The sequence below is a fragment of the Pleurodeles waltl genome, chromosome 12 (genome assembly GCF_031143425.1).
Source record: "Pleurodeles waltl isolate 20211129_DDA chromosome 12, aPleWal1.hap1.20221129, whole genome shotgun sequence".
Lineage (NCBI taxonomy): Eukaryota > Metazoa > Chordata > Amphibia > Caudata > Salamandridae > Pleurodeles > Pleurodeles waltl.
The window spans coordinates 627,086,467-627,101,611 of NC_090451.1; the positions used below are offsets into that span (position 1 = coordinate 627,086,467).

Consider the following 15,145-nt stretch of genomic DNA (forward strand, 5'->3'; position numbering starts at 1 on the left):
GAAAGGGCACACTTTATAAAATAAAAAGCACACTCTGCAATATCTAGTTTCAGCAGCTGTGGTTATTAGCGCATAGAACAGACAGCTCAGATTCAGGCCAATAGACAGCACATAAGTGATGGATGGAAATGAATCAATCTAAACTGCAGAACTTTGAGTAAAATGCATTACATATTTATTAAGCTCCTCTGCCATTTCAGGCATGGGCCAACTATTTGTAGAACACCCATGGTTCTGCACAAAACTCTTCGTCAGTCATAGCCCCTTGAGTGACTAACTGCCTTCAATGCAAAATGTTACAATATAAGCGGATCACAAAGTTTTCCAATATCTTAACCCATACCATAAGGCTAAGCTTTTGCCTTCTTGAGGCTCAGACCTATTGGGGGCATCCACAGAGCTGACAAGTGATTCTCTCTCCAACATTTCTTCATAAACTACTACCTCTACAGCAAATACAGGTCCAAAACAAAGATCAGATGACACAATTGAAGGGGATCCCTTCTGTAAGTTGTGTGCAAGTATTGTCACTCTCTGTTGGATAGACCTGTATAGTTGGGATCCTCGAAAAATACTGGTGCTTTGTGCTGTGCACGAGGAAGAAACCTTTACTATGGGCCAGCCAAGCTCTCCTAGTTTCGTTTGCACGATTCTTGTACAATTCCACTGTTAAACAACTAGAATGTCAGTTTAAACTGTTCTTCCCAAGGTAGGCATTTTCGTGGAGCTATACTCTGACGTGTACTGAACCATGAGTGGTCTATCACCTTTGGAACAAAATAGGACTAATTATGCAAAGTTCAAGTATGTACAACCGCATCTCTAGGGACTAGAACAATAAAAAGTAAACTACAATTATTTTAAGAATGTATAACATTTTATTCAAATAACTTTATTTCAGAAAAAGTAGTAGAACATTTTAGAGCAGGCATTCCCTCTCAACACAATGTGGGATAGATCACTTTGGTTATTCACAGGTTATAGGATAGGAGTGGTTTAATTCAGTATTTACATAACATGGCATAAAACACGTACCCCACCTCATTACTCCAGGCACCTAGCGAGCATCTGCAACAACAATTCTATAGGAATGCTTTGTTCACCATGGTCTACATGGTCAATTTGATGGTGATCGTACAATACACATAAAACATTTTTTTTTTTTTTTCTGAATAATATCTCCAGTTTTTTTTTGTCTCCATTACTTTGATTATCAAATCTTTTCATAAAGAGGCGTAGTCTTTTCCTGACATAGATATGATTTACTTCAGAAAATTCAGGAGAAAACCACATATAAATCCTGCCTACTCAAAGAGGAGGGGGAGAACCCTTTGCCCCCACTCACGTTGTTTCATTCACACAGCTGCAGAGTAAGGGAATCTTCAACTGAAAAGAGTGAATAAAAAGCACAAAAATGTTATTTTTTTAATCATACTTTAGGACCATCTTGAGTTCATACATGCTCTAATCTAGAAACTTAGAAGCAGAATTTAAAACATCACCTCAAGGGAAGATCATGTGTATGGTTTCTCAAATCCAAGGCTTTTCTGCACACACACTGCCAACAATGGGATCTATTTTTTCACTGCAATTAAAAAACAAAAACTAAATTCTAGATCCCTTCCACTAAGCAGAGAATTTTAAAAGATACATGGAAACTACACTGTAGAAGATAGGAACATGTACTTTATCCTCTTCTGGATTTCATCCACATACACTGTATGAGCTACTGTGGTCCACGCAAAATTCTGAGCAAGTCTGCACTAGACAGTCATAGGGCACAGCTTAAAGTTATGGGTTGCAGAGCCTGCATTGGCTGGGGTTAGTAATGAAATCAATTACCGCCTTAAACAATAAAACAGAGATCCCCTGGACTGGTCAACTTAGGCATGATCAAAGAAAGGGACAAGAAAAATGTGTTTGGCAGTTAACTGATTTCAAGAGTGAAAATAAAGGGTTATATACTTTATTACCAGAGAGTAAGCACTTATTAGTGAGAGTATACAACCACAGGAACAGGAATGCAACCAAGCAGAACAGTGCTGTAGAAATTTACTGCTCATTAAAAATTGTAAATTTGACTTTGAATTTATCCAACCAATCACAGAGTGGAAACACCGAGTTTTTGGAAATAACTTTATGTCCGTATGGCGTTGCTCAGTTTAACTATAGTTATGATGACCTACCGAGTATGGAAAAGGTCGGGAGGACTACAATTCCAATTTTAGCAGAGTCAGCATTACTGGATTTAAATTCAAGACCTAAAAATCACAATACATGTTTCATAAAAGATTGAAAAGTTTCCCAGACAAAACACAAATGGATTGTGCAAGACAAGGCTAAAGATAATTCACTTGAACTTTTCTACTGAGAAATCAAATCCCATTCAAGAGAATTTCTGAATTATAAATGACACTTATAACTTTGAGTATGTATATTTTACCTAAATTATCATCATCTTCCTGTAGTTGCATAAAATCAGAGAACAGCTATAAAAACCAGGACTTCGTTGACACAGGATGGCCAGAAAACATTTAATCTCAGAGAGCATCTGTCACTAAGATTAACCACGGTGAATAGAGGATCAATACACATGACTTCACTAGTCTCAAAAAACGTGTGCTCAACACAAGGAGAAAAAATATGTTGAGCATACTAAATACATCCGGAGTCAAGCTATAACAAATCTCCCAATGAAGACCCAGTTTGTGGATATTTTCATGGAAAACAACACCATCTTACAATAGCAGGACATCTGCAAAAACAAACCCACAATACAACCAGTAAGCGGTCTCCAAAGCCAAAGCACTTTTTCAGTATTTCTTAACTGCATTAAAGTGCAGTGAACAGCAATGTCCAACTCATTGAGAACTCGATTTGGTCTTACTGGGCCTAATCTGTTGGAAAATGTCTTTGCTCCAAAGCTTTCGCAATTGCTATCTATGGTAAGAGAAACATTTTCAAGGCAGCCAAAGAGCTGGTATAAACTATCTCAATATCCTACAAATTACCCCTTTTTCAGATATTCGGTCACACAGATAAAAACAGATTACCAAAAAAAAAATAAAAAAAAAAAATAAATCAAGAATAGAACTTTTTGATTACACTATTATCTTGTGTTCACAGGTAATTTTCCTCAAAGGTTTGTTCCCATATTGTCTAGAAAAAAAACAAATCTACGGTCAGGCATAATCACACCTGGAATGTCGTGATTCTCGATTAAATAAATCCAGTGCCAAGCAAGAGTCCACCAAAACAAAGAGAATGATACAAGAATGCTCCCTTAAAAATACACCAACAATAAAGTATGACAGCTTCTCTCATATATTGTTATTTTTCACTCCTCACAGCAATGTGCCAAAAACACTCCTGAAGCAGGAACCTCCACCAATCCTGATCACTTTCCACCCCCCCAAAAAAAAAAAAAAAAAAAAAACGTTTAGCAGCTGCAGACTATTTTACTTTTCAAAAGATCATCTAAACTCAAAACTGCAAAGCCATCAAACTGGCTAATAAGGCATTAAGGCAACAGCAAGACCACAGTTTGTATAAACAAATCTATCTCGGCTATCCATCACGCTGGGAATTAGCACTTCCGAAACTTGATGAGCTCATTATTAGACACTGTATGCTAAAAAGTATATTTTCAAACTGACAGGGTTGTGTTCTTGAATGCCCTTTTTAACACTTTGAAGCCAGGAATGATCACTGTTTCTGCTAATCTACGAGTGAGTCTACCTACTGACTGCAATTGAAAGAACTTTAATTCCCTCAACTAAACATTCATATCTACTTCATGACAGTATTTGTTATGTTTGTATGTCGTTTGTTAGAAGTACACATCAAAAAAGGTGCCAGCTAACCATACCAGCTTTTAAATATTAACCACATGACGGCTGTGTAATTTAAGCTGCACTTACTAAACAACACTGGCTCTCACTGACAGAAGAATCATATATATGGGTTACAAACTGACCCAAGTGCCATCGTCAGCCTCTGTCCTGTCCCCGTCTATTCCTGCCTTACCCCAAAGTCATCCCATAATCTCAAAGGGTTTAATTAAAGTGAACTTCTAAGAACAAACCCAACCCCACTCTCACCAACATGATGATAAGCAGAGACATTAGTGACAGCGTGAATGCTGGCGGAGAACCTTATAAAGCTGTATGCATTAGCTTCTGAAACAATTCAACACTGCTCTAACAGCTGTACAAAATGTGAACTGGTCAATAGAAAAACCCAAAAGTCTGAACTGACACAATCTTCGAAAAATTCAAGAGGAAGCACAGCCAGTTGCATGACACATTTTCTCTAGACTGTTACTGGCACTATCAGAGTCCTTCAAGCCTTGAACAGAAATTGAGTCTTTCTTTAGCCACTCTACCCCCTACATATTAAGGCATTTAAACTTGCAGCATACAGAGAGTTTATCTGAAGATTTGGAATCACTCAGTTATGAACTGTGCCCATGCAGAAGATGATAACATATCTAGTCTGCAATTTTGTGGTGACCTATCTAGACGACCAAAGAGGAGTCCAGAGGGAGAATCGGTATGCTGGCCCCACTGCTGCTGAAAAGAAGCACCTTCATACAAGAAAGGACATCCGTGCTAAATTGGGGCATTAGTGCACAGAAATCCACTGAAGGCCAAATTCAAGTAGCACCACTATAAGTGGAATTCAATCTTCTGCTGTACTTGGTTTCTTCTGAAATCCAGATCATAACTACAAAAGGAAATGTGAGTTTATACATCTGTAGGGTCGTTACACAGCAAAGATGAGCAACTGTATATTACAAACCAACTGAAAATTGGATTGGCATGGCCTAGGATTAGCATGCCCATACCTTGACCAATCACAATTTAGACAAAATAACACTAATTGTCCTTCTTTTAGGAGAACTGTCTTCTGCAAACACCAACATCATGAAATGTCAATGCTAAATCGTGCCACAACCCAGATATTTTTTTGCTCCAGCTTAAAAAAAATATGCAGGATGAGAGTTAATAAAAATAAGTATTATTTGTGGAGTAAGGAGATACACTTTTACAGTGTCCTTAATAGATATGCTTCGATCTTCTTGACCTTGTGGCGGTGTTGACCGCTGCTGCAGATTGCACATTCCTCCAGATTTTGCTCTGCTGATTTAGATGTTCTGGCAGCAATGAGTGTGTTTATTTTCCTGGTGAGTTGGCAAGACCTTGATTGGTTCGATTGTGGAACTGGGCCCAAACTCGGTGTCTTGCTGTCCTGACATTTGCCTCTGTGAGACAATCCGATATATTTCTAATGAGAAGTAGAGAAAAGTTACATATATTCACAAGAAACACCAATGCTACTGCAACATACCAACTACAATATACATAAAAATAGTTAAGATCTTATTGTTTTAATTGTGCTGCTTTTCGTGGTGACAAATGTTATCTTATTGGCAAGATAAGTGAATATGATGGATTTTAACTATGTTCAAAAGGTATCCTGTACACATATACAAAAGCAGAACCTTTTTTGGACAAGTACCTAGCCAATCATACAGTTATTAATGGATGGAAGGCTTTACTCATTACATTGCACGACAGAACAAGCTCAACCTGGCCACTAGAAGCAAAAGCCATTACCTATAGTGAGTTTATGTCTCTTAAGGGTTTATTTTTTCTGCAAAGCAGTAGAAATAACAAGTAAAACTACCACATAGTGTTAGGTCCCAATGATAATAGGTAAGAGCAGACATAGTTCAATAATTGTTTGCATTTTACTTTTTATTTTTTTCAATTTCATTTATTAGGGTGACATCGTGACAACATAGCTATATTGACAAATGCAAAAGAGTTACTATATCCGAAGAATTGTTCAAGCGCTGCACGTGATCGAGTTTGAAATATAATCACTAAGTAGGAATTTCTTTTTGTATTCGTTTATGTATATTTAAGAAGTTAATAATTCATTTAGGTCTTATATTACATAAGGGAATCAATGGAGTTTGATAAAAGAAAGATATGAATTATTAGTGATATTAATTAAGGCTCTCTATATTCTTTAGATTATGGGTGGGATTTAAAGTGATTATTATGTTTGAAATTTGTGCAATTTCTGTCTAAGATGAATTAGCCAGTAGGTATTTTTTATTAATAATTACGAAGTGAACAGAAGATATGAGTGCCTTCGTATATAATTTGAGGTAGAAGTAATGTGAATCTCTTTGCAGTCTAAAATGGCCGAAATATTTACGAACGATAGAGGAAGTTGTGTGAGTCAGTTGTCTATGTTGTTAATGCAAATGCAATTGTATGTTTTATAATGTTACTGAAGTACAATGACATACATTTAACCTGTGAGCAAGGAGTGAAGGCTCCGAAACGCTTCAGGAAGTTTCTTTGCTGCATGTGAAATAAACATGCTTGGTGAGAAAATGAGTCGCTGTGCATTGCTTGGATAATTTCGAGGTGGTTCACGTGTTAAGGCAACGCGTTGTTGGGATTTGTAGGGTTCGCTACCCTGCCACGGACTCACTGCTATAAAGTGGCTGGAACTCAGCAGTTTAAAGTGGATGGAGATGGAAAATGTCACTTACCCAGTGTACATCTGTTCGTGGCATTAGTCGCTGCAGATTCACATGCTGTGCATAGTCCGCCGTCTGGTGTTGGGTCGGAGTGTTACAAGTTGTTTTTCTTCGAAGAAGTCTTTTCGAGTCACGAGACCGAGGGACTCCTCCCACTTCGGTTCCATTGCGCATGGGCGTCGACTCCATCTTAGATTGTTTTCCCCGCAGAGGGTGAGGTAGGAGTTGTGTATGCTAATAATAGTGCCCATGCAATGGAATAAATACGTATGTACAAAATGAAGGTTTAATGTAATATATTTACAAATGTACAAATGTTCAAGATCTACTTCTAAACGGCTACAGGCTCCCGGGGAGGAGGGTGGGCGCATGTGAATCTGCAGCGACTAATGCCACGAACAGATGTACACTGGGTAAGTGACATTTTCCGTTCGGTGGCATGTGTAGCTGCAGATACACATGCTGTGCATAGACTAGTAAGCAGTTATCTCCCCAAAAGCGGTGGTTCAGCCTGTAGGAGTGGAAGTAGTTTGAAATAAAGTTATTAGTACGGCTTGACCTACTGTGGCTTGTTATGCAGATAACACATCTACATAGTAGTGTTTAGTAAATGTATGAGGCGTAGACCATGTTGCTGCCTTACATATTTCAGTCATTGGAATATTTCCTAGAAAGGCCATAGTAGCACCTTTCTTTCTGGTTGAGTGTGCCTTTGGTGTAATAGGCAGTTCTCTCTTTGCTTTAAGATAGCAGGTTTGGATGCACTTTACTACCCATCTAGCAATGCCTTGTTTTGAAATTGGATTTCCTGTATGAGGTTTTTGGAAGGCAATAAATAGTTGTTTTGTCTTCCTAATTTCTTTTGTCCTGTCAATGTAGTACGTTAGCGCTCTCTTGATGTCTAATGTATGTAGTGCTCTTTCAGCTATTGAATCTGGCTGTGGGAAGAACACTGGTAATTCCACTGTTTGGTTTAAGTGGAACGGTGAGATAACCTTTGTTAAGAATTTTGGATTTGTTCTTAGAACGACCTTAGTTTTGTGTATTTGAATAAAAGGTTCTTGTATGGTAAACGCCTGTATTTCACTTACTCTTCTTAGAGATGTGATGGCAAAGAGAAATGCAACTTTCCACGTTAAGTATTGCATTTCACAAGAATGCATGGGTTCGAAAGGTGGACCCATGAGCCTTGTTAAGACAATGTTGAGGTTCCATGAAGGAACAGGTGGTGTCCTTGGTGGTATAATTCTTTTTAGGCCCTCCATAAACGCTTTAATGACAGGTATTCTAAATAGGGAAGTTGAATGAGTAATCTGCAGGTAAGCAGATATTGCTGAGAGATGTATTTTTATGGAAGAGAAAGCTAGATTTGATTTTTGTAAATGTAGTAAATATCCTACTACATCTTTTGGAGATGCATGCAATGGTTGGACTTGATTATTATGGCAGTAACAAACAAATATTTTCCATTTACTTGCATAGCAGTGTCTAGTGGATGGTCTTCTAGCTTGTTTTATGACCTCCATACACTCTTGTGTGAGGTTTAAGTGTCCAAATTCTAGGATTTCAGGAGCCAAATTGCTAGATTCAGCGATGCTGGGTTTGGATGCCTGATCTGTTGTTTGTGTTGTGTTAACAGATCTGGCCTGTTGGGTAGTTTGACATGAGGTACTACTGACAGGTCTAGTAGTGTGGTATACCAAGGTTGTCTTGCCCATGTTGGTGCTATTAGTATGAGTTTGAGTTTGTTTTGACTCAATCTGTTTACTAGATATGGAAGGAGAGGGAGAGGGGGGAAAAGCGTACGCAAATATCCCTGACCATCCATAGAGCATTGCCTTGAGATTGCCGGTGTGGGTACCTGGATGCGAAGTTTTGCCATTTTGCGTTTTCTTTTGTTGCAAATAGATCTATTTGAGGTGTTCCCCAAATTTGGAAGTAAGTGTTTAGGATTTGGGGGTGAATTTCCCGTTCTGGATCCCTGGAATAAACTGTGCTATTAGGCGAATGTGGTTGTGAATTGCCCAATGCCATATTTTTTGTGTTAGGAGACACAACTGTGTCGAGTGTGTTCCCCCCTGTTTGTTTAAATAATACATTGTTGTCATGTTGTCTGTTTTGACAAGAATGTATTTGTGGGTTATCATTGGTTGGAATGCTTTGAGCGCTAGAAATACTGCTAACAATTCTAGGTGATTTATATGAAACTTTCTTTGATGTACGTCCCATTGTCCTTGGATGCTGTGTTGATTGAGGTGTGCTCCCCACCCTGTCATGGAAGCATCTGTTGTTATCACGTATTGTGGCACTGGGTTTTGGAAAGGCCGCCCTTTGTTTAAATTTGTACTGTTCCACCATAGAAGCAAGATGTATGTTTGGCAGTCTATCAACACCAGATCTAGAAGTTGACCCTGTGCATGTGACCATTGTGATGCTAGGCACTGTTGTAAGGGCCGCATGTGCAATCTTGCGTTTGGGACAATGGCTATGCATGAGGACATCATGCCTAGGAGTTTTAATACCATCTTTGCGTGTATCTTTTGTGTTGGATACATAGCTTGTATCACCTTGTGAAAATTTTGAACCCTTTGTGGACTTGGAGTGGCTATCCCTTTTGTTGTGTTGATTGTCGCTCCTAAGTATTGCTGTGTTTGACACGGCAAAAGGTGTGAATTTGCATAGTTGATGGAGAAACCCAGTTTGTAAAGGGTTTGTATAACATAATCTGTGTGGTGTGAACACTTTGTTAGCGAGTTGGTCTTGATTAACCAATCGTCTAGGTACGGGAACACGTGTATTTGCTGCCTCCTGATATGTGCAGCTACTACTGCTAGACATTTTGTAAAGACTCTTGGTGCTGTTGTTATTCCGAATGGCAACACTTTGAATTGGTAATGTATTCCTTTGAATACGAACCTTAGGTATTTCCTGTGCGAGGGATGTATCGGTATATGGAAATACGCGTCTTATAGATCTAACGTTGTCATGTAGTCTTGCTGTTTCAGTAGTGGTATTACGTCTTGTAACGTGATCATGTGAAAGTGGTCTGATTTGATGTAGGTGTTTAGTGTTCTGAGATCTAATATTGGTCTCAGACTTTTGTCCTTTTTCGGTATTAGAAAGTACAGTGAGTAAACTCCTGTGTTCTTTTGTGTTTTTGGTACTAATTCTATTGCGTCTTTTTGCAGTAATGCTTGAACTTCTAGTCCTAGAAGGTCTATATGCTGTTTTGACATATTGTGTGTTTTCGGTGGGACGTTTGGAGGGAGTTGGAGAAATTCTATGCAATAACCATGTTGGATAATTGCTAAGACCCAAGTGTCTGTTGTTATTTCCTCCCATGATTTGTGGAACTGGCTTAGTCTTCCCCCCACTGGTGTTGTGTGAAGGGGTTGGGTGACCTGTGAGTCACTGTTTATTTTGAGGGGTTTTGGGACCTTGAAATTTTCCCCGGTTTCTTGGGAATTGGCCCCCTCTGTATTGGCCTCGAAAGCCACCCCTTTGATATTGTCCCTGGTAGGTGGGTGGTCTTGTTTGTGAGGTGCTGGCTTCTGTGGCTTGACCTCGAAACCCTCCTCTGAAAGTTGTTTTGCGAAATGTGCGAAATGTGCCTCTGCCCTGCGGGAAATAGAGTGCGCCCATGGCTTTGGCTGTGTCAGTGTCCTTCTTTAATTTTTCAATTGCAGTGTCCACTTCTGGGCCAAACAATTGCTGTTCATTGAACAGCATATTGAGCACTGCCTGTTGTATCTCAGGTTTGAAGCCAGATGTGCGCAGCCATGCGTGCCTCCTTATTGTCACAGCAGTATTTATTGTTCTTGCAGCTGTATCTGCTGCATCCATAGAAGAACGTATTTGGTTGTTTGAGATATTTTGCCCCTCTTCAACCACTTGTTTCGCTCGTTTCTGGAATTCTTTGGGGAGGTGCTCGATGAGATGCTGCATCTCGTCCCAATGGGCCCTGTCGTATCGCGCTAGGAGTGCTTGCGAGTTGGCGATGCGCCACTGATTTGCAGCTTGTGCTGCAACCCTTTTTCCAGCTGCATCAAACTTGCGGCTCTCCTTGTCCGGAGGTGGTGTGTCGCCTGATGTATGCGAGTTGGCTCTTTTACGAGCTGCTCCTACGACTACTGAATCTGGTGTCAGTTGTGATGTAATAAAAGCAGGGTCTGTGGGCGGTGCCTTGTATTTTTTCTCCACCCTTGGAGTTATTGCTCTGCTTTTAACAGGCTCCTTGAAAATCTGTTTAGCGTGCCTTAGCATTCCCGGGAGCATGGGAAGGCTTTGATAATGGCTGTGGGTGGAGGACAGGGTATTAAAGAGGAAGTCATCCTCAATAGGCTCCGAATGTAGAGATACATTATGAAATTCGGCTGCCCTAGCTACCACCTGTGCATATGCTGTAGTGTCCTCAGGTGGTGAGGGTTTAGTTGGGTACGACTCTGGACTATTGTCCGATACTGGAGCATCATAGAGGTCCCATGCTTCCTGATCATCCTGGCTCATGGTGGTATGAGCTGGTGATTGTGGTGGAGTCTGTGCCGGTGATACATGAGTTGACTGTGGTGGAGAGGGTGGAGGAGTTACCCTCTTTACCACCTTTGCTTGTGGTGGCTTGTCTTGTTGCTGGAAGTCAAGCTTCCTTTTCCTTCTGATTGGGGGAAGAGTGCTGATTTTCCCTGTACCCCTTTGGATAAAGATCCGCTTTTGCCTGTGATCTACCTCTGTAGTTTGTAATTCCTCCTCAAATCTGTGTCTTTTTAGTTGGGAGGACAGTGATTGTTCCTCTGAGTAGGAACTGGTTTTTGGTTCGGTTGCCGGGTGTTTTGGCATCGAAACCGTGTCTTTTGTTGTTTTCGGCTCCAAAGAGATCTTTCTCTTTTTCGGTGTCTTGGCCTCTCGGTGCCGACCATCTTCGGTGTCTTGGCCTCTCGGTGCCGACCATCTTCGGTGTCTTGGCCTCTCGGTGCCGAGCAGCTTCGGTGCCGCTGTCTCTGTGCCGAGCAGCTTCGGTGCCGCTGTCTCTGTGCCGAGCAGCTTCGGTGCCGCTGTCTCTGTGCCGAGCAGCTTCGGTGCCGCTGTCTCTGTGCCGAGCAGCTTCGGTGCCGCTGTCTCTGTGCCGAGCAGCTTCGGTGCCGCTGTCTCTGTGCCGAGCAGCTTCGGTGCCGCTGTCTCTGTGCCGAGCAGCTTCGGTGCCGCTGTCTCTGTGCCGAGCCTTTTCTGCACCACTCTCTCGGTCCCGAGAGTGTTGCGTCCCTGTGTCTCGACCTGAGTCGGACGACTTAGGCACCAGCTCGCCCTTTATCGGTGCTGATGGACGGTCACCTACTTTATGGGTTATGCCATGGCCTGTTGGCAGTGGCGTCCCCTGGGCTTTGTCTGTTTTGTCGTGTGATCTTTCTTTCGACGTCTTACTCACGGTTGGTTGCTCGTCGACGTCGAATTCTTCGGAATCCGATTCGCGGATGGAGAAAGTTTCTTCTTCTTCCTCCTCCTCGAACCCTTGTTGTCCTGTCGGCGTGGAAGCCATCTGCAACCTCCTGGCTCTTCGGTCCCTGAGCGTTTTTCTCGACCGAAACGCGCGACAGGCCTCACACGACTCTTCCTTGTGCTCGGGGGACAGGCACAAGTTACAGACCAAATGTTGGTCTGTGTAAGGATATTTACTGTGGCATTTAGGACAGAATCGGAACGGGGTCCGTTCCATCAGTCTCGATGTTGCACGCGGTCGGGCCGACCAGGCCCCGACGGGGGATCGAAAATACCCCGAAGGGCTACCGGAGCTCTTTAAGGCTCGGTGTCGATTTGCCCTAACTATCCCGATACCGAACGAAACAATACCGACAAATTTTCCGTTGATTCTGACTAACTTTCCGACCCGAAACACGGAGCGAAAAGGAACACGTCCGAACCCGATGGCGGAAAAAAAACAATCTAAGATGGAGTCGACGCCCATGCGCAATGGAACCGAAGTGGGAGGAGTCCCTCTGTCTCGTGACTCGAAAAGACTTCTTCGAAGAAAAACAACTTGTAACACTCCGACCCAACACCAGACGGCGGACTATGCACAGCATGTGTATCTGCAGCTACACATGCCACCGAACATATAATTCCCCTTCTGATGTATTTTTGACAGAGGAGATAAAAGGCAAACCTTTGCGTCAAGAGATATAATGGATGTTCTTCAGAGTCCTTTGAGAAAGAGAAAAACAGGTTGTGTTTTCCTCTAACATGGTTCATAAATCCACCGAGGACATTCTGTCAAGGCATCACCATATGAAATTTATCTTACGAGACCCTTGTTCCCAAGGCTTTGGGTGGACTATGGAATCTTCCCTCACATTTCCAGTGTTGAAAAGAGGAGGAAACAAAGTGCCTGTCCACAACAGTGTAGTGGAGTCAATACATGTAAATCAATTAGGAGTGCAAATTTATAAGCAATTAAAGCAATAACAAGTTATGGAATTTGGAACAAAGTTTATCTGCCTCGTCCCCATGCCCAATGTTCGCGATCATACAACAGAAGACATGATTTTCATGAATTAATAACAGACACTTAAAAACATATGATTACTGGAAATTATTATTGTAAACATTTGAACCAAAACAAAATGGTAGTACTTTTAACCTTATTAAATAAAAGAACCATCATCTCAGAGATGCATTTCAATTTCAAGATTTAGGACACAGAAGCTTTTTCAGAGCCGCATGGTCTAGTAATTGGGGAAAAAGGAATGACTTTTCAGAGACAACAAATAATGGCAAATGCTTTATTTTATTCTCAATGCTTTACCTGCAAGGACATTGTGGAATGCAGTTTCTACGTTTGTCGAGTCCAATGCAGATGTCTCCATGAAAGAAAGACCATTCTTTTCTATAAAAAAACAAAACAGAAGAGTAATGGTGAATGTATGGTACGGTGTTACAAACCCTTCAGGTAAAATGTCTTAAATGGTTTTAACAAACACATCTGAAGTGGTACAATATCTTGATATGAACCAGTGATTAAAACCTCCGCTTGGTGTTTTGCTCGACGTAAAAGTCATAATAAGTCCTAAAATCTCTAGCTACCTGTTAAAAATCCCAAGGAAATTGTAAAAGCCATAAAGATTCTTTTGGTTTGTCAAGGCAAATCAAAAATGCAAACAGAAGAAAAGTATAACTTAACCCCTGTCACCTTCCCCTTCATGTGCATGTTGTGAGTTGCCATTAATGAAATATTACAAATGGAAGACTGTCTATTGTCATTACGGTAGTAAAGTGGAATAATGATGTCAGTGGTGAGACAAAGGTTAATTGTACAAACCCTGGTCAGTTCCCTCTACCTTTAATCTTTTAATGTTGATACAATTAGTACAGTTGAGCTAGCTAGGGGTTGTAAAGCTTTCTAACAATGTATTTAGGTAGAATGATCATCTGTGAAAGCCAAGCTGCCCAACATGTCATTAAGAGAAGAAACTCGAAAAGAAAGGTTCTATAAAGTCAAATAATGCAATTTTTCCAGAGAGCAGAAGGGACAGCTTCTAACGAGTGTAGGTGGGTATTAGGGTTTTTTTTTGTTGTTTTTTTTCTTTCAATCCCAGAACCTTCTTCCAAGTGCAAATCTTTTCATCCATTGTTCAGGGTAATCAATCACTATGTATGGATAGTTTCCCAGTTCCATTTCCAGAATTATCTTTTGGGATTGCAATTTTAACTAGTATAATGAGCTGAATTAGATAAAATGCAGAATTGTGAACCCAAGGGCTAGTACGGTGAATTACCTCTAGGACCGCTAATGAATCAATCGGCAGTCTCAAAAAACATTTTATTTTTGTATAAAGAAATATCTGATAAAGAACACATAAGCCCTCATCACAAATGGACTGTTAATCCCAAAAGGGCCGGTAAAGTAAGTTACTTGGCGCTTCAAAACTGTAAGTTGGGCAGGAAAAGTATATATTTTGGCTAGTCGGCCAGAAATGTCACTTGCAGCAAGCTGGCAGTCTCTGGGCCAAATACCATTGGAAAAAAACATCCGGGAAGCGGCACTTTAAGTCAGATTCCTCCATGTTATTTCTCAAAATGGCATAATACCCTTTATCTTGCTCTAACTTTCTTACACCTAAAATTAATAGAACCCTTGGTAAAAGTAAAACCTTGAAGGGTAGAATACAATTTAAACTAGTCCAATCTTAAAGAGGGGCTAAATAGGAAATCATTATGAAAGCAAAAGGAACATTTCACAGTTTGTTGAATAAAGGGTAACTTCTCATCAAGGGAACAAACCAAGTAGGAAGACACTTTTATACAACACCTCCTTGTGATGCCCTGAATGCCACACTGATGGGAAGTTGGAATTCCAGGGCCACAACGCAAAAAACAGCTCTAACTCTCCCTCACACCAATTTATTTTTTTATGTGGCCTTTAAAAAACAATATATATCAATTAGAGGGAAATGTGTAAAACAGATTGGGATGAAAGTGACTCAAAATAGTGAGAATTATGCATTGTCAAAGATGTATATTTATGTACTCAGGAAACAGTCTTTATAGGCGGACAATGACGAATTCAAGTTCTCAAAAGCGGTTTCTTCAGGCTGACAC

The 15,145-nt window shown here is 40.7% G+C and overlaps 1 protein-coding gene across 1 annotated transcript in view; it reads right to left on the bottom strand.

The window, feature by feature from the left end:
- Positions 1-855: 855 nt before the first annotated feature.
- The window catches only part of LOC138268412 (ras-related protein Rab-11A-like), a 53,442-nt gene continuing 39,152 nt past the window's right edge, over positions 856-15,145 (bottom strand). Inside the window, exons 4-5 of the mRNA XM_069218023.1 lie at positions 13,353-13,433; positions 856-5,286 (exon numbers count right to left, since the gene is read on the bottom strand). Of these exons, the coding sequence (XP_069074124.1) occupies positions 5,147-5,286; positions 13,353-13,433 (221 nt within the window). The 3' untranslated portion in view covers positions 856-5,146. The remainder of the gene's footprint in view (positions 5,287-13,352; positions 13,434-15,145) is intronic.